The following is a 25,483-nucleotide window of genomic DNA, read 5'->3' on the forward strand; positions in this document are numbered from 1 at the left end:
GATAATTGATCTTGAGCATGGGGCAGTGGCATGGCTATGTACTGCTGAGCTGCCGGGGTAAAAATAAGGATTTGAGTCAAGCAGAGCAGAAGTGCACATGCAGTGTGGATCTCTGTTTTACTGATGTGACAGTGGAGAAAATAATGGAAAAATTCAGAGGAAACCCTTGGATCCAGCTTAGAATTGCCATGGGCTTAAGAAGGGAAAGTGGTTTTCACCAATTCCCTGCTCTCACAACTGCCCCCCAAACCCCTCAAAATTCTGCTCTTGGTGGATGGCGGACCCGCAGGAACACTTTGGGGGGAAATCATATCTTCCACATGATTCATGAATTGGTGAAAATCCCCCCCCCCCCGCCGCACCCACGGAAATTCTAGACTGGAGCAAAGGCAGGTTTCCTTTCTGCACTTTATTCCAAAGGAGAAATTGCAACTCTGGGAAAGTACTAGAACTCTGGGAAACCCTGTAAAATATTTTCTTTTGGCATGATTGAAATGCTTTTTAAGAGAAACAGCTAGCCATCTGGAAAACGCCTCTTACGATTTTTTTTTACTCAGAATGTATAGTATGAATTTTTTAAAGAAAATCTGCAGCATTCAATAATCCTTTGTTTACTGTGGATATAGACATTTTCAAGCACATATTGCTTAAATGTGATTTTCCACCAACACACAATATTCTTTAATAGATAGTTCTCAACCTGAGATTCTGAACATTCGCTGTTAGAGTAGATAACAAGTGAGATAATAATATAATAACATTCTTTTTTTAAAGTAAAGGTTTTATTTAAAAAGAAAAGATAGAAATTACAGTAGAAAATGCATAGAAACTTATATAAAAAACAAAGCACTACATTTGAGTTATATTTGAGTTATATCTTCTGTCATTGTCAATAGTAGCATTATCTTTGTTTTCTTTTTATTCAGTTTATATCTAGAATTTTGATATTTTTTCCATTACATGGATCACAGAATTGTTCAGATTTGTTACCAATATAACCACATCATCCACATAACTTTTCGTTGTATGTATCTCTTTCTCCTTTATTCCATCAGTTCTACTGTCTTACCTGATTATCACCGCCAAAATTTCCAAAGCAATAATAAACAGTAGTGGTGATATTTGGGCACCCCTATTATGTTCCTTTTGTTATTTGTTCTTTCCATTTTCTCCATTAACTAGGATTGTGGCTTGCTGGTTAGTATAGATATTTTGTGTCCAATTCAAAAACTCAGTCTCACAGTTCATTCGATTTATATACCACCCTTCAGGACAACTCAGTGCCCGCTCAGAGTGGTTTACAAAGTGTGTTATTATTATCCTTGGGACACTCATCCTGTCAGGTGGGTGGGGCTGAGAGAGCTGTAGGAGAGCTGTGACTGATCCAAGGCCCACCCAGCTGGCTTTAAGTGAAGGAGTGGATTATCAAACCCAGCTCTCCAAACTAAAGTCCTGCTGCTCTTAACCACTACACCAAACTGACTCAGTGACCTGAATTTGTAAGCTTCACTTGTCATGGTAAGGTAGCTTCATATGTTTACTGTATGTTTGTACATGCTGCTAGATGAATCTGTCGGCTGACCACCATCACAGCCACCCATGTGTATTTATATAGCACTGCCACTGGGTATGGTATCCAGTCCTTACCTAGAAGGGTAGGAAGATGATGCCAGGCAAGCTGAACATTTCTCTCATTTCAACTGAACTGATATCTAAGCCCAGTCTAATCCACATAGGGATGTCAAGTTCATATTTCAAGTTTATCACATAGCATTCTCCATGCTGTGCTTGAGAGGCAGATTAATAGCCTAAAATAAAAGCAGATGATGCCAAAAGAAAACGTCTAGGAAGTCTTACATTATAACATATCTATTTAAATTAATGGTTGGGAGGGTTGAGAATATATTGCTTTAATTCTGAAATGACTAGTGGATGACTAAAGAATATTCAATAGAAGATTTATGAACTTTAAAAGTGTGTTTTTTGAGAAGCTTTACTTCATGAAATACTCACCAGCCAAAATGAACAAATCTTCTATTTTTAATTGGATAAGGCTTTCAGATGTTTCTCTAGGGGAAGGAACAACAAATTACTTTCTTATAAAACTTCTAAGATTAATCTCCCCTCCCCCATCTCAGCCTAGACTCTTCCCCAACAAAATAGAAGCTCACTTTTTATACAAGACTCTTTAATCTTGATGCTATATTAGGACTGTCAGCATATGAGAGCATTGTTAGCTGACTGACAAAGTTGAATAAACCGTGTTGCAAACTCAGTACTGGTGTGATTTCAGAGTACAGGAAGAAGTTTAAGATGATTTAACATTCAGAAAAAAAGCTACTATTCTTAGTTAGAAGGAAAGTGTGTCTTTAATATCTTTCTCTTTCCCATTACTATTATACACTAGAACCAAAATGGCCTCCAGTAAAATAAAATAGTAGTGCTACCTTAAAGGCTAACAATTTTATTCCACCATATCCGCCCTAGAACCCATTTTTTTTCAGATGCAGTATAATGGGTCCTCACTGGGCAGATATTTGTGTATAAGGTATGAAAAAATAAACAGTATGGTCAGAGGGCTGTGAAATACAGAGTGAAGCTTAATAATGTAAAATCCAAATATGAATCAAGTAAGTACAGAGATCATTCACAATAGCTGTAATGGGCCATTCCTGTATTTTTGCTAAATTAGTTAACAAGCATTTAACTATGATAGTTAACAATTGCAGTGTCTAAAGAGTCCTAAGATGGGGAGATAATATCATCAACCTCTTGATAAATCTTAATTCAGCCGCCTGGGTCCAACCCAGGGCATTTAAAGCCCATTTGAACTCTAGGGGAGATGCAATGCATTCTGTCTACTGTTCAGGGCCTACTAAATGCTTCTCTCGTCTCCCTCTGCTTCTTGTGCTTCCGTTCTACTTCTGAGGCCTGCAGTTAGCTAACACTTTTTCAAAATCAATGTTGAAGGAACTCTGCATGGGTGAGATTAGATTATTTCCCCAAATCTGCTGACGGCAAAGTCTGGCCCAGGTTGGTTTGTCCATTAAAATCAAGTGTCGTTAAATTAGTTAGTAGTCCAGGATTTTAATCTCAGGGGTTACAAATTAAGATCAGACCTATCAAATAAAGCAGTCAGGATCTGCAGCCTTACCTGAAATATACTTACTGTATCAATAAATCCTGTTTCATTTCATTGGAACTTAATTCAGAGTAAATGTACTTTAGATTCTACCCAAGCTAAAATGCTTTGTTGCTAAGACGTAAACAGTTTGTTATGACTCTCTTTATTTTTCAGTTAGATTTTGCCTTTTATCCTCTTCTTACACCCTCTGGATAGATTGCTGCCACCAGGAATTATATTCCAAAAGAAGTAATTTAAATTTCCCTTTTAATAAAGTGCTCAAGCGTGAGGCCTCCTTCATGGGACTATGTGGCCCAGAGGAAAGGAATGGGATATAGAAATAACATATACTCTGGGATGCGGGGCGGGGGGGGGGGGGATAACCTTTTATTTTTACAAGAAGCGTATCAGTTTCACACTATCACTTAAGCTTGATGGTTTCAAAGATAGTTCTCAGTTCTTAAAATTTCTTTTCATAGGCTCAGTCACACAGATCTACATAAACTTTCTCTCTCAGGTGCACACACAGTTTGTCTGCTTCAGATAGATCAAGCAGTCACTGAAACGTAACATAGACTTTCTCTCAGGTGCACACGCAGTTTGCCTGTCTAAACCAGAATCAGTATTTCTCTCAGAAATACATCAACATCTTCAGGTTGCACACAGCTTGCCTGCTTTGCCCAGAATGAATGTTTTTTCTCTGCTCAGTAACTAGAAACAACAGTTCACTCCACCCACACTCTCAGTCGTCAACCAGTCATATCACTCACTCATCCCTCTCTTTCATTGCCATTCTTCATCTGTAGCACACCAAGCATTTAAAGACACACACACACTTTTAAAATCATTACACAGTTTGTAACCAGAGCTTCTTTATAGTACACAGACATTAATTAATTATTCTGTTGACAATCTGTATTTATTTAGTCAGTGGAAGGAACTTTTGAATTTTAAAAAAAAATTAAGGTGCAATTGCACATCCTGTTTCCTCTCAGAATAATTATGAAGGCTTTTGTTGATATGTTAATTATTCTGCTCTGAGCTATTTTTCTTTTGTGTTTGTGTAGGCTTCCCCTCTTTGTATTGTAATATAGACACTTGAAATTTGTAGATATGCTGCATCTTACGTAAAAGCGGGAAGGCAGAATTCTGTTTTTTGGGGGTTTTTTTGCTTTAGAATTGTTCCTACTGACTGTTGATCATTGATGTCTTGCGGGGAAGTTTAGATATTTCATGGGAATTTCAGCTATAACTAAATTAGTAGTGTGTGTGTGTGTTCTTGACTATGATAGGAGCCCAACAGTTAGTTTACATTATAAGAGGGGTAATGCAACCATAGTGGGTTGGATCCCACAGAAGATTTCCTTCCACAAGGCGCAGCTTCCTTGCCTGCTCCTGTCTCCCTGCAGCCCAGAATGTCCCCTGCAATGCTGCTCCTGGGGAACCCTCAAAAACGGCTGGGCGCGGGGAGGGGAGTTGGTGACCTGTTGCAGAAATTGGTGAAAATCACACATACCCTTTCCACCCACGGAAATCCTCCATGGGATCCAACCCACTCCCTGGCAGTGTAGAAAGAATACAGGGAAGTAAATGCTCATCCTTTCTAAAGAGTACTATTTCAGGGGAAATCTGTGGAGAAACAAAAAGCTGCTTTTAAAGCCTGCCAGTCAAAAAGGGTACATTGCAAGGTCATCCAGATTTAAACATGTGTCTTCAGGGAGGAGTTGTGGTGCTTTTTCCCACGACATCATCTCACAGCATAAATGTTCTATTTATTCACATTTAGTGCCATTTCAGTACATTGCTCTTTTGGAGTAACATAAATGCAGAAAGGAAGGCCTCAAAGGGCTAAATTTCAACACCAGTAAGGAACATCTGCAAATCTTCTTGCTACATTGCCTGATTTTGTATCTTTCTTTAAGTATATCCACACTTGGGATAGTCAGCGTTGTGTAGTGACTAGAGTGTGGGACTAGGATCTGGGAGGCCCAGGTTCGACTCATCACTCTGCTGTGGAAACTTGTTGGGAGACCTTGGGCTAGGCAAACACTCTCAGCCTAATCAACCTCACAGGGTTGTTATTGTGAGGATTAATGGAGGAGAGAACTATGTCAGCTGCTTTGCATCCCCACTGGGGAGACAGGTGGGCTATAAAAATAAATTAAATAAAATTAAACACAGTTATGGAGATTTAAGATGTATCTATGGGGTGTGGACTAAGATCATTTGAACTAGCATGATTGAAAGCTTGGAGCTCCAATTAATAATTTGGTAAGACAGGCCAAACGAAAGAGGAACAGCTCCGAGTGTCCGTTTTCAGCGACGAAACTGTTCAATTAATGCTGCGTCCTGATGAATTGCATGCACACAGTTTGATGCGGCATGGGTTGCCTGTTACACAGAAACACACACATACTCTCACTCTGTTCCTAGAAGGAAGCGCAGTTAACTGTTTAGGCAGAACAAGGCAGTGGCTCTCTGCCAAAGGTATAAATGTGTGTCCTTTGGAACCGCATCTTTGCATCATGATTTGTTGAGGGTGTTGCTGGAACTGCACATGGATTCCATGAATGGGGATTCCAGATCTTTTCTTTCTCTTTAAGGAGGAGGCAAGCCTGGTTCTAATCAGGGCCGTGGCTTTGCTGGCTGAGGGTGGCGGTTAAAGCCGCCTCACCCCAGGGCATGATTTTTGTGACCTGAAACTTCTCCACCGAGTCACTGTTTTCCTTTCTGGGATGAACATAGAAATACCCACATCAGAGTAGATGTATGTGGAGCAAAAAGTAGCTCCACAATTCAGGTCTTTCGTTCTTCTCTCTCCTGGAATCTCCATCTGCAAAGTTCTGCAATTAGCAGTAGAACCATGTTTGCTCCTGCCCAGAGGTCTTATAAGACCCACAGTTGCCAGTCTATTCCTTGGGTGCTCCAGGTGTTTTAAGGCCAAGAGTTTGTCTCCGGTGCTATAAAAAGCCTGTATATGGATACAAGCTCTTAGCTCTAAGATGGAAACCATTCAGGCATCATTCCGGCATGCAGTTTTTGGTGTGCCTTGTTGTATGACCTCTTCGACTCTTTGATTCAAAGCCACGTTAACTACCATGGCTTGGACTGCTGCCGTAAAACTAACTTAAATTTATCTATTCCTCTCTTGTGCGTTCTCTCCCCTCCTCCCTCCCCCACTCTCAGATCTGACCCCTTTGTGAGCATTTGGAGCCTACAGGTAGAAGCAGAAGTAACAGGTTTGGGATTCTCTACCCCTCAGTTATTCACACAGGCATTCAACAGAGATTTTGTTGCAATAAGGAGCAGACTTGAGATGCAAGATCTGGCAGACCTCATATATGATGCCAAGTGTATCTGCTCACCTTTTGCTTTGGGCTTTTTACCTTTAGCCCCATTTGTCTGCAATCAATATGTTACTTTACAGTTTTCATTACTTTTCTATGGCTAGATTTAATCCTTTACTGGCTGAAGAACTTTTGGGGAGATTTTCCAGCATTCTCTGGAAGTGAACATCTTGTGCCTTTGGCTTCCGGATCCCTGAAACTATCAGGCATTCTCTTCTTCCCTGTAGGCTTTATGTGGAGTTGAGGGCATGCCTGCTTTCTCATTTTTTAGTGTCTGTTAATGCCTTTTTAAAGTGTTTCTACTGATTATCATTTCCTTAACTTTCTCTCTGGCAATGACAGAGATACCACATTGGCAGCTGCCAAATAAGTTTCTGCATCACTATGACTTTGGAATAGATAAATTACAGGTTGATTACCGTTCTGGAATCTAATTCCCTCTGCTTCTTTTGTTCTACTTTATTTTATGTTAATTTATTTGAGTTTCTTGTAATGGTCTGTTTTGGTCAATAATTTTGTTATGAATTGTTTAGCTTGGCTCTTGGTTTTTTATTATGTTAAACTGCTTGTTTGCTATATAGAATTTTGTCCTGCCTCTGACCCATATTGACATACCTGCCAATAAATGTGAGGATTTGATTCCTGGTATCCCACATTCTAGATAACACTCTTACTGCCAGACTATGGTGGCTTTCTGTATCCATGCCTACAGGCTTCCCATGCTGATCTTTGTGTTTCCACCACACTGGGATCCTAGGAAGCTTGGGTCTGAAGCCTTTCTCCTCCACAGCCCCTTCACCTGCTTGTCTTAACAATATCAACATGTTTTCTGTAGTTCAGTGGTGATGAGAGTCACATGTTGAACCTCAGTGTTTCACTAGAGGTAGCTGTTAAGTTCCAAACACCCTATTGAGCTGTATGATCTCATCCAGCGGAGGTGCTGATGATAAATGGCTGCTTTGAATTTAAGGGAACTTCATATTTCCATCTCTTTCTTGATATAAGCCAAGGCCTTGTTTCAGACACCTTCCAGCAGCACACTAATTAGCTGATAGCTCACATCAGCTATCAGCCCTTATGTGTTCTGTTGCTTGAGGCAACTGTTGATCTCAGTACCTAATTGCTGTGTTTGAAATGGAAAAGAACAATGTGGTCTAAACTGAGCTAGCTGTTTCCATAGGTCTTGATCCCAGTAAATGATAACTGTATTTTTACAGCGTTTGCATAGCAAAGAGGTTTCCCGTTAATTCTAGCACAATAAAAGCATGGTTATTTGACATATGATTGTCCAAAACACTCAGTTAACCAGCATCACCAGAGGGCAAGCTGTACCCCCCCAACCGCCGTACCACTACATCTTTGGGCACGTACATGCCCTACTGTCATCGCTCCTGCTGGCTAGCTTGATGCCTCCAGCCATTGCTGGACTTCTGACAGCAGGGATTGTGAGCTGACATCATGCTTGGATGCCTCCTTGCTCCTCAGTTTGCTCAGGAGTCAACTCTGCAAGGGGCCTCCGGGCAGCTTGTCTGCCTGCTGTGTAGGATGGCTCTTTGGCTTAGGGGGAAAGGGAAGGGTCCTGCCAAGTATGGGGACTGTCACCATGGCATTTCCAGTGGGATGGGGTTTGGTTGCTGTGGATTTCTGTGGGATAGGGAGCACAACCAAACTTGGGGTTCAGCACATTTGATTAACTGGCAGCCTCTATTCCCCATGAGTGCTGATTAACAGAGTTCTTACTGTATTTTAATAGGATTATTTCTCTTGGTTCATTATTTGTTTGTATCACTCATAGTGGAATCACTCAACCCCCTTACTGGATTTCCATATTTCTTTTTGACTGATCTTTGAACTTCTCTGTCTTTCAGGTATTTCATGCATGGCGTTTGCAAGGAAGGGGACAACTGCCGTTACTCCCATGACCTCTACACTAGTCAGTCTGCAATGGTGTGCAGGTATTTTCAGCGAGGATGCTGTGCTTACGGAGATCGTTGCAGGTACAGAACTGCAACTGAATATTTAGCGCTGAACAAAGAGTTAATTCCCTATATTCATGATCACTTACAGCATCACCATCTTATTCCAGAGGAGTAAAACGATGGGGTCCTATGTCAGATGGATGTGATAATGAGTGCCCTGTCCTTGGAACATTTTCCCTTAGAGGAATTTACACCAGTGCTTGATTAATGGTAATGGTAACTGCATTTATGGGGTCCTGTCATGCTCTTCCACACACTGCAATAGTGTTAACTCCTGCAGAAAGCTGTCACGGTGCTTGAAAAGAGGTTGCTAACACTAATATTGTGTTACTATCTCTGGTTTTCAGAGAAGCTAAGTTGTAAGACTGATAAAGAAATTGAAAAGCTTTTTGCAGCCCAAAAGTGCTGGATAAAACTAATATTAGTCCAGCTTATAATTATTCAGATTTACGCATATCAAAACTAGAAAATTTGCTGCGTGTCATTGTCCAAAAATGATTTACGCTTCAAAGAAGGAAACTAAAATTACTGTGAAAGAATAATTGAAACTTGAAGGGTCTAATTTGTGGAAGTTTACTTCCCTGTGAGTCCAAGAGAAAATGCAGTCTTTTTCAAACTGCTTTTTTGGTGTCATATTAAACACTAGCCTGCTGTACATAGCTTCTTCTTACCAAAACCACCTACACCAAATGTTTCAGCACCCTTGAACCCACAAATGGAATTAAAGAGGGGGCGCTCTACAGAAGCAAACAGTTGACTATCCAGCACTGCCTACAAGAGAAGAAAAATAATTCCTCTGAAGTATTCACTGATACTAATGCAGTCTTTGCAAACACAGCTCAGACAATATTTTAATAAGCATCAACCTGGCATCAAAATAAAACAGGACTCTTGAGACACCTTAAAGATTAATAAAATGTCTTCTAGCTTTTGTGAGACAGAGCTCACCACTGGACTCCTATTTTATTTCGCTGTTACAGATTAACATCTGGAACATCTAGAGAGCCAGTTTGGTGTAGTGGTTAAGAGCACGCGACTCTAATCTGGAAAGCCGGGTTTGATTCCCCACTCCTCCACTTGAAGCCAGCTGGGTGACCTTGGGCTAGTCACAGTTCTCTGGAGCTCTCTCAGTCCCACCCACCTCACAGGGTGTTTGTTGTGGGGATAATAATGACATACTTTGTAAACCACTCTGAGTGGGCATTAAGTTGTCCTGAAGGGCTGTATATAAAATGAATGTTGTTATTATTATTATTCCAGTACATATGCCATATAGATTCTTCTACCCATTTTTATCCCTTGAAGTGCAGAATAAATGCTAGCAATTCTATGAATTCCCTAGCTACATGGATAGGACCAAATGTCATAGTTGCTTCATAGCTGTGCAGTCCCATAAAATGTGTTGGCTTTAAATAGATAAGCTAGAACTGCTGTTTTTATTTTTGAATAAGGAAAAAGAAAAATACTTAACAGGTAGCATGGTGTACTGATTCTAACCTATGGAATGGCCTATGTAAAGAGATATGAACAATAATGTGTAAGCTCCTATAAGAACTTGTATAGAACATAGTTATGGACAAAAAACTTGTAACTTGTAGATGTGTGTTCTGCCAACATACCCACTCTCTGTGACATGCTATCCTAAAAACACACCTGTATAATGTCTTGTAGGAATTTTAAATGCCTCAACACAAATAGAATAGGTGTGAACAGAATCTTGTTGCCATTTTAAGCCACAATAACCTTCATACAGCACTGGTTATGTGTGCATGAAGTGGAAGTTTTTTTATATGCTGTGACGAACTGCACATGAAAGCTGGTTTCCTGAGTACAGCAATCAGAGAGCTGGGTAGGAAAGTTGACTTTTGCTTGGAATAGAGAGCTTGAGTGACAGATTGCTCTCTTCTCTCTGATTGGTTAGTTAGAACCCAGTTGAAAGGCTGACAGTTGGTTTCTGACAGGATCGTTCAAAGAGAGAGAATTTGTGAATGATTCTAAGAGGGAAGGTCAGACAGGTTCCCCTTTGGAGTGAGGGAAGAGGAAACTTTTGCCTTAACTGTAACATCACTGTCCTGAAGAAGAATTCTATTTAAGAATTCTTAGTATAGGTGTCAGCAGAAGCTGAAGCCCGATTGACATAGGACTGGGACTGTGTTTTGGTTAGAGTGATTGGGAAGTAGGTTGAAACTCCCTTTCAAGCCAGAAGATGAGTTATATCTTCTTAGAAGAAGATTAATTCCTGTCCAGTTTCTAAAGGGGGTTTGGCTCTGAGGAGAATCCCGAATCTGTTGTGAAGGGGAAGAAGTTTTAAACTAATTCCAGGAAACCGGAGCTGTCATAGGATACTCTGGGAAGAAGCATTGTTGCTGTAACTAAAGTATTAAATAAAACACCTGTCACTGTTAAGAACCAAGAATATAAGAAACTAAACTTCAAGGAAACTATTTTGTCTGTTACTTAAAGTGTATTCTGTACTACCAGAAAATTTTTACCTCAGCACTTTCATTCCCTGACTACACTTATTCAGTACTTGCCTGCTAAATAAAGCTGTTATTTCTTTTTAAAATTATATAGTCTCCAATGCTATTTCCAATAAAAAGGAAGAGGGCTTGTGCTTCTCAAGTTCCTGGGCTGGACTAAAAAACCAAAATTATATCAGAGTGGGACAAACAAACTTTCAAACCACAAAGATTAACTTGCTACTTAGGGCTGCTCAGGCAAACTGAATTTAGGTGGGAAAATCTGCCTTATAGTGGAGAAGTGAAGGGGGTGTCTGTCGTATATGCTGTGTTCTAAAGTTGCTGGGGAAAAACATCTCATCATCGACCACTTTGCTGTCAGAACTAGCTATCTTCTCTGTTCTGCTTGACATTTTGCATTACATTCAGTATCACTTAAAAGATTTCATACTCTAAACTAAAAGGAGTTGTACAGTACGTTTTATTTTCTTCCTAAACTAATATGACAGCCACTGTGTATACCTGATAGGTAGCCATGTTAGTCTGTTACAACAAACATTAATTGCAAGTCCAGATGCACTTTAAGATTAACGAAATATATTCTCATTCAAAGCTTATGCTGGAATTAATTTTGTTATTCTTCAGGGTGCCCCTGCAATCCTGTTTAAATTTCTCAGTGCCACCTTGATCTGAATGTCTCTTATTGGGTGGTTGTGTGATTTAGTGAGACAACTGAGAATCCATGTAGGTGGAGTGTTGGACTTAGATCCAAGAGAGCAGGGTTCAAAGCACTACTTGGTTATGGAACTGACTGGATGGCCTTGGGCAAATCACTATGTCTCAGACTAACATACCTTACAAGTGTCTTGTACAGATATAATGCAATAAACCCATGTATCCTCCCCACCTCGGCGGGGGGTGGGGATATAGAACAGGATACATCCATAGAGCAATAGGTAAAACACTTAACAGAAAGGTTGCTTTTATCTATTTAATAATGAATTAGAATTGTAAGTATTTTAAGTTATGCTTAAAATGAAGGGAGTTAGGTGTGTGGAGAAGAAGAAAGAAAACCAGTGGTCCCTGTTCTTTAAGGAGGTGTTCAGGGTCTGGTGGTGATATGAGAGGTACAAATTATATTTCCTTATTAAATTTAATAGATATCCATGCACTTGCTAGTTAAATGTTGTAGACTCTATAATGTGGCAAAAGTATGGTTTTGCTCAAATAAGCTTAAAATCTTCCAGTGTTGCTTAAGAATATTACAGGGTTCCCCTATTTCATTTCTATATAAATAATACACAAAAACATAGTGTATCTGTTACCAGCGGTTCCTATACCTGAACCTTCACCCTTGGTGCAGGATATGCATTTCTTTGGTTTGCTTGGGAAAAAAAGAAATCAAATTCCAGTTTTGCTCCCCCTCAGATATGAACATACCAAGCCATTGAAAAGGGAAGAAGTGACTACTGTGAGTCCAGCTGCAAAAACCTATCCTTCAGCTTCCACAGATATGACCCCAGCCCCTGGAACACTTGAAGCAAGCAGTGGTGAGACTGAAATCGAAGAGAAAGACCTGGCAGCAGCGGGGGCAGGAGCTGAAGATTGGGTGAATGCTGTGGAGTTTGTTCCCGGGCAGCCATATTGTGGCCGTGGTAAGTCGAATGACTGTGGTAGAGATTCGTGTCAGTTGCTGGCACTGTCAGTTTATGGGATTAGGACTGAAGGGTGAATGTTCCCTGGGAAGGAGCATGCCAGTGGAGATCTGGATTCATCGATTTGGCGTGTGGAGTCTCATCTGGTGACCCATTCAAATGCAGTCAGACAGCCACGTAATGAAGCCTGGTCAAGTACTTGACAATCTCTCCTGTTTTGCACACCCAAACAGGCGCCAGAAATGAAGTTTTTTAAAAAAATTATAAATGTTTAAATAATACCAAAGATATTTTATACACACACTCACTACTAAAGATAAATAGATACAGCCCTTTATTGAATTGTGCTGGTGGCACTGGAGCCTTGCTGAAAATATTCAATGCATTAGGCTGGGGATGGGAGGAAGCTAGAAACAGCTGGCAGGAGAAACACTCTTGATTAAAGCCTAATCCTTTGCATGTTTCCACAGAAGTAAGACCCATTTTGTTCAGTGTCTTACTTGCATGTCATTGTGAGCAGATTATTCTCTTTGCCTACTATGTGTATTCTTCAGAAGGGAGAAAAAGGAGGTGCTGCCTCTGTGTGCACACCTCCCCATCCCTCTAGTATGTGTGTGATCTGCCAACGTCTTATATCCGACTGGCTGCTGGTGGGATGTCTGAGGGCCTAATACTAATGTCAAGGGAAGTCATAGCAATAGGTTATCTTCCATTCCTTTTTCAGAGAGGGAAGTGAAGGTAAGTACCATTAGTTGTGATCCGGCACATAGTTACTTGAGAATATATTCAGTTGAACTCAGTGGAACTTAATTCAGGATAACATGCATACTATTGGGCGGATGATGGGTGTGTGTGGTGTTCAGTTTTTTCTGGTCAAAACACTAGCTGCTGGCCTCTGTTTAGTATCTAACAAATGGGATCTCTCTGTGCAACAAGGTGGCACAACCAGCAATTCCTTCTCGAGTATTCATCAGTCTTGTTAATGTGTCCATCTAGTAACCGACACAAGGCTAGCAGTTGTGCAGTGTTCTGTTACCTTGGCAACAACTAGCAAGTTTTCAGTAAGGGCTTTGTTAATACTGCATATTAAATCCTTTAAAAATACCAATTTTATAGAATGGTCTTAATTTTAGCTGTCATCTGTTATAAACATCATTCTGGATTGAACCTTTTCCCAAAGGTTATTAACAAGAGTTTCATCATATGGGACTTGCAGCTTTCAAATGGGGAAGTATCAGTAGAGCTTAGTAATTCTGGCATTGGGTACCATTTGTGTAAGATCTCACATCGAGCCTTTCTCTAATTCAGTGCTGAAGTAAATGTTATAATAGATAGAAATATATATTTGCAATATTCACCTGTAATTGAGTGTAACAATCATTATGCATCTTTTTTTGAATGTGCCTTCCTTTAAAGTGGTATCTAAGTTTATTTTGTGTATTCTTGCCAGTTATCCATAATTGTAAGTTTTTCTATCATTGTCAGTTTTTTGAGCTGAGATCTGTCTTGCAGTCTCAGTGTTGAACTAGATATATTAATGGGGGGGGGGATCCCATAACATTTTTCAAAGAAGGAGGTTTTATGATCAGAAGGTGCCTTCTCACTCCCAGCCTTTCGTTCCTTCAGTAAGCCACCACAACCTAACTTGAAAAAGTTTAACCCCTCACCATCCTTTTGGAGAACTGGTGAGCCGCTTTGCATGTGCAAAGTTCTAGCAGGTGGCTGAGCAGGAGGACCTGGGATGAGGCTTGGACACAGCTTGACTTAACCAAAGAAAGATCTATATTGTACCACAGTAGAATATAAAAGACAGAGAACACAATAATGTACGGGAAGCTACAGTGCACTAGGCGTAGCAGCTAATGAAAGAAAGAAAAGGAAGATAGGTCTACTACCTAACTATCTCTTGAGAGTTTCAAAAAGTACCTGGACATCCAGGCTGGATGGGTGAGCATCCCTTGGAGAATTAGGAGATAGAGGCAAGCCCCCTTTAGCACCCTGCTTTCTCTGTGGGTTGCTACCAGTAGAAATTCAGTCACAATCACATAAATGCCTGTTGTGCATGCACAGCCTGGCTTATGTCAGTCTTTCTACATGTACTCATGAATCTTCAAAAAATAAGTGTGTGGAGGAATTGATGCAAACCCATCCTTAATCTGCTAGAAAGCTGATTTGTATCAGACTGATTTAGGGCTATGGATGTTTAGGAAGCAGTGACTAAAATGCCTAGAATGAAGGTCACAAGATGATCCTCTAACAATGCAAAAACACACTTACAAAGATCTTGCGTATTCCAGGGTTGCCTTACCTATGTGGAAGTCATCAAAGTTTATTCATTTATTTCATTGATACGCTTCCTTTCTCCCCAATGGGGACCCAAACTAGCTTTCATCATTTCCTTATCCTTCAATTTATCCTCACAACAACCCGGTAAGGTAGGATAGGTGGAGAGTGGCTAACCCAATGTCTCCTAGCACGCTTCCATAGCAGAGTGGAGATTCAGAGCTGGGTCTCCCAGGTCCTAATACAATGCTCTTATCGCTATATCACACTGTGCTTACTCTTTGCAGAACATATGGCAGGTGTAATACTTAAAAGTCTCTTCCCTCACATGTGCCAGCCTGTATGCTTGCAGTATCTTCACATCAGTGTGGCTGTGTGCAGACACTATGCATCCTTGGGCTGGCATATAGATTAAGAGCCTTTTAAATGTGACATCTGCAGTATGGAATGCTGGTAGATTTGTCTGCTTTTTAGTGTTTTCCACATGGGGCTTTAATGTTTAAATCAGCTTTTAGTAAAACAGATTTGAAGTAAACCCTTTATATATGTTTGTCATGAAATAATTATCAGATAGTGGTGGTTTTATTTGAGGGTAGAGATTATGAAGGGCTTTATTCATCTACATCTGTTTTTGCTGCATAAATCTGTTTGCCCAGACTATTACATTGCTGGAAACTGTCATTCACAAGTAGTAGATTCCACATCTTCATTCTGCCTTTCCCAGCTGCTCCATCCTCTACAGAAGCCCCCTTGCAGGGAATGGTAATTGAGGAAGAATATGAAAAGCAGCAAACAAATCTGGAGATGAAGAAACAGCTGTGTCCATATGCTGCAGTAGGAGAATGCCGTTATGGAGAAAACTGCGTATATATCCACGGCGATGTGTGCGACATGTGTGGCTTGCAGGTCTTACATCCCGCTGATGCTGCACAGCGATCATTGCACATAAAGGTAAGGCAGGTGGAATGAGCACAGTATCCCTTGTTGGGGCAATCAATTTTTTGAAACTTTGCAAGCTGTGCAGACTTCACAGGCTCTTACAGTAGCTTCTGCTACAACGGTTAAACTGTTTGCCCATGCCTACTGCTCTAAAGACCTTGTTGAGAGCAGTCAGGTGGGTATCTGGGCTTAGCCTGGAGAAATAGCTTGTTGGCAGAGTCTTTGTTCACCAATCAGAAACTGTGTGTAATGCAGAAAGCTTGTAGAACCTACTATGACTTGGGATTAGGCTTCCTTTTATCTTCTGGGTTCACAATTTCTACCTCCTTGAACCTCTTCAAGGAAACAGCTGTTCTTTGGAACTACCAGGCAGCAGGATAGAGAACCTATTTTGCCATTCTTATCCTCCAGCCAAGATAAAAATCAACCCAAAGAAAAATGGTATGGGGAGGTTGTGGGATGGGGCGGGGGGAGAGATACATAACTATGTTGCATGCTCTAAAGTTCTTTGGGTTTGGGGTGGAATGGGAGGGCTAGGGTCATGCTTTGTGCCCTGCTGACGGTTGATGTAGGACTGGATGCATTCTGGTCTCCTTGCACATCACTGTCGTACCGGTCCTGGCTCGATCAAAATGCTCTCACTGGGTGACTTATGTGGAATCTTTCCCTGGAGAGCATGATCTTGTGATGTGAGAATGATAGTAGAGATCAAGTATCTCTACTTGATTCATACCTCATAGCAAACCACCTCTGTTAGTCTCTTTCCATGAAAACCTCACCAGGGGCTGCCATAAGTCAGCTATGACCTAAGGGCACTCTCCACGACCACACCCAGTAGTATAGTCTACAATCCCCGGCTCCTTCCAACACATCTCTGTGAACCGTTTCCTTATAGCACAGTGCTATTACCTGAGTGAAAAAGCTCTCCTGAATAATTATGCATAGTTTGTGAAAAACCAGGTGAGTGCATGTGTGCTTGACCAGTAGACTTCTGGTTCCAGGTTTTATTGTCAGAAGAAAGAGTTGAGAAAAGGCAGAGAGAAGTGATTCGTCTACTATACTCATGAACTGGTCACTGACTTTGTTTTTTAAATGAATAATTAAGAGGTGAACTTGTGGGAGGATAATTCCAGAGGAAGAGTTGTGTTAGTCAGATGTATCAAAAACAAACAGGAGTCATAGTTAAAGTTAAAGTTAAAGACTAACAATCTTATTCCAGCATAAGCTTTTGTGGACTAAAAGCCACTTCCTCACATGTATCTCAAGAAGCAGGCTGTAGTCCACAAAAGTTAATGCTGAGATTTTTTAAAACTTCGTTTATACCCCACCTTTCTCCCCAGTCAAGATTCCAAGCATCTAACATCATTCCCTTCTACTCCATTTTATCCCCACAACTGCTTGTGAGGTACGTGAGGTTGAGTGTGGGCCTGGCCCAAGGTCACCCAGCAAGCTTCCGTGGCAGGGTGGGAATTTGAACCTGGATCTCCCGGATCCTAGTCTGACACTCTAACCACTATACAAACACCAACACTGTTAGTCTTCAAGGTACTGCATGACTCTTGTTCAGTAGCATCAGTGAGTCTGTTTCAATGTGTGTTAAAGGGAAACACCACTAGGTACGTGTATAGGAAGGTAAGATGCAAGTGGGTTTTGCCTTCGTGCATTTGAACTACAAGCAAGAAACTTCTGCAGGCCTCACTGGGTTGAAAGCCGGAAAGGGCTTATGGACATGAAAGTATGGAAGGCCTCAGGAGGAGCTGAGCAAGAGAAGCACTGAAATATGCGAGGGGAAAGAAAACAGCACATTGCGCTTAAAGAAAAATGCCAAGGTTTCCTTCCCTTATAAAGATGCTTTTTCTATCTGTTCTCCATAAGGAAGGAATCCTGTTCTTAGGTATTACTATTTTGATCTCTCTGAGTAGGGAGCTGGTTATTTGGAATGCATCTTAATTTCCAGGGAGGGAATGTAATAGTTCAAGCAGTTCTCTGACTACTGTTTCTGTTTTTGAGAACGCCTAGTTTTTTTGTATTTTTATTTATTAATTTCGTGGGTCACATTTCTATGGAGTGATTCAAGGCAACTTGAAACAATAAAGCACACTTAAAAGTTAAAATCATCAAAACAATGACACTTTGAAAAAAGAACCCAATATAAAATATAGAAGGAATTACAGGCGGTGAACTAAGAATTCAGAATGCCCAAGAAGAGGGGAAATGCCTTATGAGGATCTTAAAGTGGTAGAAAAAAAAAGGCCAAGGAGTGTTATAGAAGACATTGAGATCATCCTCCAAGTTTAAGTTTGTTTTGGGGGGAGGGGGAGTTTTAGCTTCTTATTTTCTTTCTTTCTGTGTGTCTCTCTCTCCCCTGGCGCAGTCTTGCATTGAAGCTCACGAGAAGGACATGGAGCTCTCGTTTGCCGTCCAGCGAAGCAAAGACATGGTGTGCGGGATCTGCATGGAAGTGGTGTATGAGAAGGCCAACCCCAGCGAGCGTCGTTTTGGGATCCTCTCCAACTGCAATCACACTTACTGTCTGAAGTGCATCCGCAAGTGGAGGAGCGCTAAACAATTTGAAAGCAAGATTATAAAGTGAGGCACTTCCCCATGTCCGTTGTGCTTTGTTCCCTTGGGGAGAAGTTAGTGTGTTGTGTGAACTTGCAACATCACCCCCTCTTTCATCCCAAGACTGTAGTAACGTTGTCATTCAGAATTGAGGGTTTTTCGGATCTACTCTCTGACCTTGGTACTCTCTGTCGGTCAGCAAGATCCACTTAAGTTTGAATGTTGTCATACTTTGTTTTTTGTTAAGTGGTAGCAACATGCTGTCCTATTGGTTACTATTCAGAATCATTTGGGTTCGGATGAAAGACAGAACAATTTTAAATGTGTATTTCTTAAGCCTTCACTCTTCTAGTTCATAATTGAGCCAGTGACTCATCCCTCTTTTAAAACTGCTTGGAGAAAAATTAACCCAATCCAATATGGACATCCAAGAAAGCAAAGTTACAAAAATAAATTTATTTATACCTAAAGAAAAATGACTCTGTGTGTGAAATGTTTTTTCCCCGCTATGCTCTTCAGGGATGGGAAAGCTGCAGAACTGAGAACCCAAGAAAATGTTGGGGATTGGGCGAAGGGGAGAGCTTAGATGGTGTGTGTGTGTGTGTTTTTAAGTGAAGTACAAAGATCTGAGTTCCGGTAGACTGCTTTGAATGGTGGGCATATGCCATGGTGTGTCTCTAACTGGAAATCGTGCCCCTGGTCATGTGGAATTTTGCAGTGCAGTCTGTTCGTTCCCCAGGTCCTGCCCAGAATGTCGGATCACATCTAACTTTGTCATTCCAAGTGAGTACTGGGTGGAGGAGAAGGAAGAGAAGCAGAAACTCATTCAGAAATACAAGGAAGCAATGAGGTATGAGCCCTGCAGCCTTGGGCCCAGTTCGACTGCAGACATTAAGGGCAAACGTGGACAAAAGCAAGGTTTACATAAAGCCCTCTCATACCTCCTTCCTACCCTCCCTCTGTGTGTGAAATGCATCTTTGCCTAAGTAGTGGAAGATGCATGCAGGCCACACAAGTCACTCCTTCGTGCCAAACAGCCTCACGTGCTATTCCCTTGTCCATCTAAACACAATCTAGCCTTAATAGTACAGGCTAGCACAGACCTCTCCTCTGCATGCACTTACCCATGTGTGCACACTTCTTGAGTAGGCACATCCACATAACCCATTGTACATCTGTTATCTGATTTAAAATGGCTTCAGCAGCAAGTGGTACCTCATAACAAAAAAAAATCACCTGGGTTATAAAGCAAATGCAGTACTGAATTCTGATTGGCTATGCTGTGAGTAAGGGTTGCGATATTTTCCTTTCCAGCAACAAGCCATGCAGGTATTTTGATGAAGGCCGTGGGAGCTGCCCATTTGGAGGGAACTGTTTTTACAAACACGCATATCCCGATGGCCGCCGAGAAGAACCTCAGAGGCAGAAAGTGGGAACTTCAAGTAGATACAGAGTAAGTCCCACAGCTTTTGTTGATTCCTTTTTTTAAAAGGTAGGTTGTGTGTTAAGCTAGGCTCTTGACAATAGTTGACCAAAATTAAGGCTATGCTTTATTTTAGGTGCACAAATTTGGGGATAAATGGGGGATGGATTTGAAAAGGTGAAAAGTGTAACTGACCCTTCCCCTGCTCTGCTTACCTTTCCTGTGCGCTGTTTGCATCTGCTTCTTTTCCCTGGCTGTATCTTTTGCACCAGTCTTTTCAAAACAGGGTTTCTTCCTATGGTGATCCCAGTCCCAGATTACACTAATGGCATGATGATGTCACATAGCTAATCACCTTTGATATTGGATGTTCCAAAACCAGATCAGAGTGAAGGCAACACTTCCTGCCCAAGCTCTGAATGTACAATTTTTTGTCTGCTCATCCCACCCCCCCTCCCTGCTTTTTGTGAAGTGGTTGGGAGTATTTCACAGAAGAACATTTTTTTGTGAAACGTCTCCCTCTTTCCTTTGTTTCAGCTCATGCATTATCAAAATAGTTTGCGGATTTCATTTTCTCAATGAGCAGCTTATAAAATTGGTGAAGGGAAGATGGCATAAATCCCTTCCTGACTGTGAAACAAACAGAGCATATTGTTGACTTGGTGTGATTCTGCTGTCTTCAGTGTAACTGTATGATATAAGGAGGCAGCACACCCTCTCTTTCTGACTTGGAAATACAGCTGATTCTTCTGAGTTCCTCACTTAGACTAGCGCAATTTGTGACCGCCAAGCTAAACACAGCTCACCAGTCACATGCAGGCTCAATAATTTTTCTGTTTTGCTCCCTTCTTGAAATTGTAAAATTGGGGACAAAGTCAGAGCCTGGGAAAGCCCATGAACACATGGCCCAGTAAGATGTCTTCAGCTGTATCCAGACGGCAGCCTCCCACATTAATGGTTGCAGTTTAGTGCCAGATTGGCTCTAAGAGAACTGTTCTCAACGGGGTACATAATACCTAGACAATCTTTTATGATCCCTTTAGCTCCTTATTGGGAACTGGCGGGAACTGACATGGGCACAGCTGAAGGCATCAATTACACCAAATCAGGATCCCTGATTATTCCGCCCGCCCCGCCCCCCCCCCACGCCCACCTGATGCCATCAGCATGCTCCCATTTTCTCTCAGTATTTGACTGAATAAGAGATGTGGAAACTTGGAAGAGCAGGTTTTTTTTTTAAAAGGAGAAAGAGGAGCCCTTGTGCACTTTGACAGGCTTGTTTGGTCAATGCCACTCACCTGAAGACAATGCCTGTGTTCCCTTTAATAGGCGCAGCGGAGAAACCGGTTTTGGGAGTTCATTGAGGAAAGGGAGGGCAGTGATCCCTTTGAGAATGATGAGGACGAGGTGGTGACCTTCGAGCTGGGCGAGATGCTTCTCATGCTGTTGGCGGCAGGGGGCGAGGACGACCTGACAGATTCCGAGGACGAGTGGGACTTGTTTCACGACGAGCTGGAAGACTATTACGATCTGGATCTATAGCGTCTCTCTGTGGAGTTTGGACTGTCGGCTCAATTTTCAGGCAGTAGCTCTTTTCCTGTGGTGTTGTGGCAGTGCCTGTGTTTTTCTCCTAGGCAGGCCTATCCATTCCAGGTGCTGCTGTTGTAATAACTTACCCAGGGTCTGTCTCCTCCCCCCGCCCCCAACTTCCAGCTTCCCCAGCCCCTGGAGTGTGTTCCTCCCTTCTGTTAAACAAATGACATGAAATAAAACTTTAAAACATTAGTTTTTGTAAAAATGAATTTAACTGTCAAACAGTTAGCTTAGACTTGTTGCTTCATATCTGTGTTCCTGACAGGATTCATCCAGTTCCAGGGTTCACATGTTTACAGGACTTCCACACTCATCTTGAAAGAGCCCAGATACAAACATAAGAGCAGTGGCCACGTGTGGGAGGGGGGACGGGGAACGGGCGAGCAGAAGTTGGCCAATGGCCTCTTTTTCCGCTATGGACTTTGGAAACAATGTTTTTTACTTCAGGATTTCAGGCCAGCAGCTACTTTCTTGGTTGGCTTCAGCTCCATTCCAGCACCCCCCTCCCCCTGATGTACATGTGTTCATTTGTGGTTTTGGTCTCTTGTTTACTTGCACATTACTATTTACTACTGTGTAACCAGAACCAGGCACGAATGTTCCAAGTTTTTACTGTTCGGCATGAAAGGCAAATGTGTTTGTGTGTGAAAGGAGAACTTTCTATGTATGTATATACAAATAAAATGCAAAGTTGTATCCCAAGGGCTGGGCAACTTGATATAGATATATATATAAGTTGCCCAGCCCTTGGGATACAATATATATATGCGTGTGAGTGTGTGTGTGTGTGTGTTAAAACCTTTCACTCTCCCCTTTTATTCTTCTCTCATACACACTACAACCCCCACTCTTTTCTGGTGCATGAAATCTGACCTCCAACTGGACTTGGAAGCAAATATTGTGGTCTCAGTCAAATCTGTGGAAATGTTGTTTAAACCAGATACTATAAAGTTGGTAGTAGGCACCTTCTTAATGACACCAGCACATGCACATGAGCACACTTCCCAGTTTCCCTCTCACTCCTTTGGTCGGTGATTGGATAGGAATATGGTTAGCCAAAGTGGATTCAGACCAAGCAATTGCCCAGTAAGTCGTCACCATGTTGGAATCCCTTTGTGTTAGTTTTTCCAAAGTTGTAGACTATTACTACTAGAGCGGACTTTTATCTAGGCAATTGCTTCTGCATCTCGATTAAAAGGGGACTTGTTGCCTCACTGATCATCAGATATGGGCAGGTAGACTCATATTGGCTGCTCAATATGCATGCTACTTTACCCATAGAACGTAGGGCCACTCAATAACCAGGCTCTAGTTCTGTTAGAAAGAACTCCATATGCTACCAAATTCCTCTTCTCCTCAATCATTCAATGGAATTTTAACCTTCCATTACATTCAGTGCTGCTGGATTGTCCTTGATCTGTTCTGCTGCTTCTGTCCTTTAGATTGCGTCTCCTTTCACTTTTAAATGGAATCAAATTATTGCTGAAGTCTGTGTTACTTTGCAGCTGCCTTTTGTAAGAAGCACTTTTCCCAAATAAAAAAAAATTTAAAAGCACATTGGTGTTCACATTTATCTTACGTATGTGCCTGTATGTTCTTATAGTAATTTGTGTACTCTCAACAAAGGGTGCATTTTGGGGGGTCAGAGCTACACTTTCTAGAAGCCAGATAAGAACCCTTTTTGCTATACTCTGCAGCAGTCTAGGTGCCAACCCTGACATTTCGGGGCATTTTGATTGCATCTCATACTATTCAGATCAAGACTATTTGAAGAAGATGTAACATGTTGATTTTTTTTTTTGGTATGCTACAGTTCACGATTTATATCCTAATCGTCATTACACAGAATAAGGACTCCTCTCTCTCTCTGATCTCTTTACAGTCCTATGGATAGGTTCTGTGTATGTGCAGAAGTGGCTTTGGAACATTCTAGAGCTTTTCCCAGAGTTGGTGCTGAAATTCCTCTCCCATGAAAGAATAATTTTTATTCTGTGCAGTTCTCAAGGGAAGAGGTGAATACTTTCCCCAGTCAATTCTTTTGATGTGCTAGCTGTAACTCTGAAAATATCTTCACTTGTTCATGAGTGGGTACTAATTTTTTTCTCATCTCTGCTTACTAATTAAGTCTTTTTTGGTTTGTAGTCTTTGTTTTAGGTAGACTTAATCCTCTTAATTTCCTGCCTTTTTAAAAATTTGGTTTTGTTTATGCATAAGAAGTCAGCTCTGTTGGATTAACAATCAAACTTAAGTCTCTGGTTTTTGGCTATTGCTGTTAGTGGGACAAATTGTCTCAAATCAGAAGACACTGACTGACTAGTCTTGACCTGTGGAAGGTATGTGCAATGATCAAAATTAGAATTGTGAGGTTGTCACGCAGAAAGGGACAGTTTCCATCCTTTCGCGTGTGGTTGGACACAGCATGGACAATGATTGAATTGCTTTAATTCCAAGGTGTCCACTAATGGAGCAGACTGAGAGAAGTTTTGCAACCTTTCCTTTTTGAAGTCTTGGGAACAGCACCTGGGGTGGTACCAGTGTGGGCTGCAGCAAGAAGGGGAAATTAGCAGAAATCTCCTCCTAGACATAAACTCTTCAGTCCATTTTCTGAACTTACTGTGCATGTGTGTGAAATTTCTGTAACTGCTCTTCTTGCTGCATTCCACATGCAACATCTCATCCTCTCCATCAGTACTCAAGACTAGCTTTATGTGGGTTGCACTGAGAACGGGAAAAACAACAGCCATCCTTTCAGTTTGCAGAAGGAAATGGGTCCAACCTCCCATGTATCCAGTGCTTTTAAGAGAACTGAAAGCAGTATATGCAAACCTTGTTCTATTGGGGTTGTGGCCCCCCTACATAAAGACAGGAAGTCTTGGAAGCAAATGGGACGTTTTCAAGCCTCAAGCTTGGCTCAGGTAAGATGTAGCTGCGCTGTTTCAATAACTGCTCTATAACCAAGGTGCAACTTCAGATCACTGATAGAACATTTAATGAGGAAAGGAAGGTAGAAAGACAGGGTGGGCAATGCTGACAGTCCATTTGCTGGTGAATACTTAAGGGAACTAGAGTTAGGGACAACACGAACAGCAGCTGCATGTGTCCCAACCCCACAGCATTTTCTAAATACCATTTTAGATAGTACAGATAGTGGCAATTAAATGTCTTTACACTGGCCTGGTTCATGGATTTACTTTTTTAGGGGAGTGGCCACAGCCATTTTTCATATGCCTATCATCCTATGGCAAAAAAGCCTGTACCTAGGCAGCCAAGAATAAGTGAAGCAGGGTTCTACCTAATCTGTAATTATGGCTTTGGTACTAACAAAGAACTTATCTTGGGGATGTTGTGATGGATATAGACCAAGGAATGGAAAAAATGTAAATCCCAAAGAGTTGGTAATGGAAGAAGTTAAAACCATTTTTATTCTTGCCTATCAACAATATGCCACAGATTTCAAAAGTTTAGGCTCAGGCAACATGGCAATTAGCAACTCTTGGGCTGTTTCCACATGCTCTTAAAGGGATGGTAAACAAACGTAATGCTGGTGACGTCTCCGTTTGCAAAATGGATGAGGGCCGTTTGGCTTGTTTTTTCAGCGCCTTTTCTGGGACTGTGGAAAGCGCATTCCCCAAAAGGCGCCGAAAAAACAAAAGCTAAACGGCCTGCAACCATTTTGCAACCAGAGACGTCTGGATTTTTGTGGAGAAACTGCCAGCGTTTGGTGAGTGGGCTGTCTCTTTAAGGGCATGTGGAACTGGCCTTGTTCAGAAGTGAAATAGGAGAAAAGAAATACTGGCAAGTAGGCAGGCTGAATGTTAATAGTTGGAAGCCTACTCAGCCCTGAAGGAAGACATGACAGAATCTGCCGGTAGCAGTACTTCTATTCCATTTTTATCCTACCCTTCTTTCAAAGACTCAGAAGGGCTTACAGTGATTCTCTTAATTTTTATCCTCCCAGCAATCCTCTAGGGGAGGCTAGCTGAGGAGTGAGTGGCCCAAGGTCCCAGGTTGGGGGGCAGGTTTGAACTCTGGTCTCTTCACTGGTGGCAAGATACGTAAGCCTTTACACGCAATTGGTCTCTGAGGAGCTCCTGGACCCAAATCTTGCCCTTCTACTGC

At 41.5% G+C, this 25,483-nt stretch overlaps 1 protein-coding gene across 3 annotated transcripts in view; it reads left to right on the forward strand.

Moving 5' to 3' along the window:
- Positions 1–22,919, forward strand: part of MKRN1 (makorin ring finger protein 1) — a 29,699-nt gene extending 6,780 nt beyond the window's left edge. Inside the window, exons 2-8 of one of the 3 annotated variants that reach the window (XM_054988711.1) lie at positions 8,340–8,468; positions 12,338–12,564; positions 15,572–15,798; positions 18,161–18,375; positions 19,088–19,198; positions 19,663–19,801; positions 21,101–22,919. In XM_054988711.1, the coding sequence (XP_054844686.1) occupies positions 8,340–8,468; positions 12,338–12,564; positions 15,572–15,798; positions 18,161–18,375; positions 19,088–19,198; positions 19,663–19,801; positions 21,101–21,313 (1,261 nt within the window). In that variant the 3' untranslated portion in view covers positions 21,314–22,919. The remainder of the gene's footprint in view (positions 1–8,339; positions 8,469–12,337; positions 12,565–15,571; positions 15,799–18,160; positions 18,376–19,087; positions 19,199–19,662; positions 19,802–21,100) is intronic. The other 2 variants (XM_054988712.1, XM_054988713.1) reach the window with 2 other exon arrangements.
- The last annotated feature ends 2,564 nt before the right edge of the window (positions 22,920–25,483 follow it).

This window comes from Eublepharis macularius, chromosome 9 (assembly GCF_028583425.1).
Source record: "Eublepharis macularius isolate TG4126 chromosome 9, MPM_Emac_v1.0, whole genome shotgun sequence".
In the NCBI taxonomy this organism is placed as follows: Eukaryota; Metazoa; Chordata; class Lepidosauria; order Squamata; family Eublepharidae; genus Eublepharis; species Eublepharis macularius.